Raw genomic sequence first — 2517 nt, forward strand, 5'->3', positions numbered from 1 at the left:
ACCCTGCTTCCCCCGTCCCCTGACATAGGAGGTGAGATTACATCACCACCAGACCAGACCAGAGGCGGGCCTTGCTGATGTCCAAGGCATACTGTGATCGTGGGTGCACCAGGTCTCAGGAAGGGTTTTCCCAGAAGGCAGTCATGCCCAGTGCCTCTACCTTCCTGAGAGAGAGCCCTCTGACAGGGCTGGTCTTCACGCTAAGGAGGCGGTAAGAGACCACACCCAGGGTCTTACCATCTCACCCCTATCCCAAGACCGGCTTCCAGATCCTCTTTTGCTCTGTTGACCTGTTTGGTGGCTCCACCAAGATCCAACCCAGGCGGAAAATCCCTCTTTGCTGCTGATATATCTATTTTCGAATTCATTTTTCTTCTGCTGATGTGGACTGTGAACGTGGTTTCTGTCTTTGAAAAGCGCCAGACTGCAGCCTGATATAAAGCGTGAATCTGACATTTTCCTGGGTTTAACTCAGCCTTCTCCCTCTTGACATATATTCTTCTTCTGGATTCTGGGAAAAGCAAAGAGAGGGCAGAATGAAATCTTGTAGACTCAGGAGTCAAACGGGAGAACCAGGAGGCCGAAGGCCAGCTCTGCGCCCTGGCCGCCCTATTGCCCCGCCCTCCACGGCACGCAGTTCCCGCAGTTACCGACGGAGAGCGGGAGGCTTGGCAGGGGGCTACCTGGGGGCCCTCCCCGCTAGTGGGGGCCCTCGGGAGCGCTCACGCCAAAGGGATTCCACTTGGCATCGTTATCTGGGAGGTAGCCAGGGTCTTAGCAAAGAAGCTCCGTGGGGCAGTCTTTCACGCTTTGGTGCGAGGCCCTCGCTCTACAGTTTGCTCCCAGCGTGGATCTTCTGGTGCCGAATCAGGTGCGAGCTGCCCCGGAAGGCCCTCCCGCACAGGTTACACACGTAGGGCTTCTCCCGGGTGTGGGTCTTGTAGTGCTCAATGAGCGCCGAGCGGTGGCGGAAGGCCTTGCCGCACTCGCAGGCGTAGGGCTTCCGGCCCGTGTGGATGCGCTGGTGCTGGATGAGGGCCGAGCTGTGGCAGAAGGCCTTGCCGCACTGGCAGCACTCGAACGGCTTCTCCCCGGTGTGGATGCGCTGGTGTTCGATGAGCGACGAGCTCTGGCTGAAGGCCTTGCCGCACTTGTGGCACTTATAGGGCTTCTCGCCCGTGTGGGTCTTCCGGTGCTCGATGAGGTTGGAGCTCTGGCTGAAGGCCTTCCCGCACTCATCGCACTTGTACGGTTTCTTGCCCGTGTGGATGCGCTGGTGCCGGATGAGGTGCGACCGGTGACAAAAGGCCTTCCCGCAGAGCTCGCACTCGTGAGGCTTCTTCAGTGTGTGGATTTTCCGATGCTGGCTCAGGCCTGAACTCTGGTTGAAGGACTTCCCACATTCCTTGCACTGATAAGGTCTCTCTCCTGTATGAATCCTCTCGTGCTTTCGGAGACTGGAGCTGCGGCTGAAGTCCTTCCCGCACTCCCGGCACTCGTAGGGCCTCTTCCCGGTGTGGATCTTCTGGTGCTGCGCGAGGGCGGAGCTCTGGCGGAAGGCCTTCCCGCACTCCCGGCACTCGTACGGCTTCTCGCCCGTATGGATGACCTGATGTCGGAGCAGGTGGGAGCTCTGGCTGAAGGCCTTCCCGCACTCGCAGCACTCGTACGGCTTCTCCCCGGTGTGAATCACCAGGTGTCGCAGCAGGTGCGAGCTCTGGCTGAACGCCTTCCCGCACTCACTACACGCGTAGGGCTTGGCTGGCTGCGGAGAGCTGCGAGGGGCGGTCGGTCCCGAGTCGCCCCCATCTGCTTCCTCGCAATTGCGTGGACTGGACTCTCCTCCACTATGGATTATCTGACACACACCGAGGTCGGATTTCTGGAGGAAGGTTTGGCTAAACAGCTCATGGTCCTGGGACCTGGTTCCTGGGGGGATACTTTGATGCTGAACAGGGCTTGAGCACAGACGGAAATTCCCCTCGTAATCGTCACGGTCCTCATCTTGCTCCCCAAGAGGGATCTCTTTGTAGATAACAGCCATTTGCTCCAAACCTCTTTCTGGAAGAAAAGGGTCCCCCAGGTCCATTCCAGGAAAAAGTTCTTGCTGCGTCTCTAACCTGTCCTCAAACACAAAGGTCTCACCAAACTTAGTGGCTGGGGGAACCTCCATTGTGAATCTTATATCACCCCCAATGACTGTATTTCTTCAAAAATGCCCCTCTTTGGACTGTATTTACTGTTCTCAGAATCTGAAAATAAAACAAGGGATGTTGTTAAGTTAGCAACTCAAGCTGCTCATGTGCGCCTCCCTCCTATGCTAGAATCTGTGGTGGAAACAACCAACTAAGTGTAAGACACCTTGAGATGATCCCAAAAGAGTTAGAGACACGTTTCCTTTACCAGAAATAACTGTGAGGAAGAGAGACAGACAGACACAATCAAGGGCCACATCATGGTGTCTGGACTCTGAGGACTGAAGAGGTTCAGAAAAGTGAACTAAAATAGGAAGTGGAA

General features: G+C 56.1%; 1 protein-coding gene across 1 annotated transcript; it reads right to left on the reverse strand.

Moving 5' to 3' along the window:
* Positions 1–621: 621 nt before the first annotated feature.
* Positions 622–2241, reverse strand: ZNF70 (zinc finger protein 70). Its single transcript, XM_003803283.3, has one exon. It carries the CDS (start codon positions 2171–2173, stop codon positions 830–832), a length of 1344 nt encoding a protein of 447 aa, XP_003803331.1. The 5' UTR covers positions 2174–2241; the 3' UTR covers positions 622–829.
* Positions 2242–2517: the final 276 nt, after the last annotated feature.

Source organism: Otolemur garnettii, unplaced genomic scaffold, assembly GCF_000181295.1.
Source record: "Otolemur garnettii isolate 467f Iridium unplaced genomic scaffold, OtoGar3 scaffold00292, whole genome shotgun sequence".
In the NCBI taxonomy this organism is placed as follows: Eukaryota; Metazoa; Chordata; class Mammalia; order Primates; family Galagidae; genus Otolemur; species Otolemur garnettii.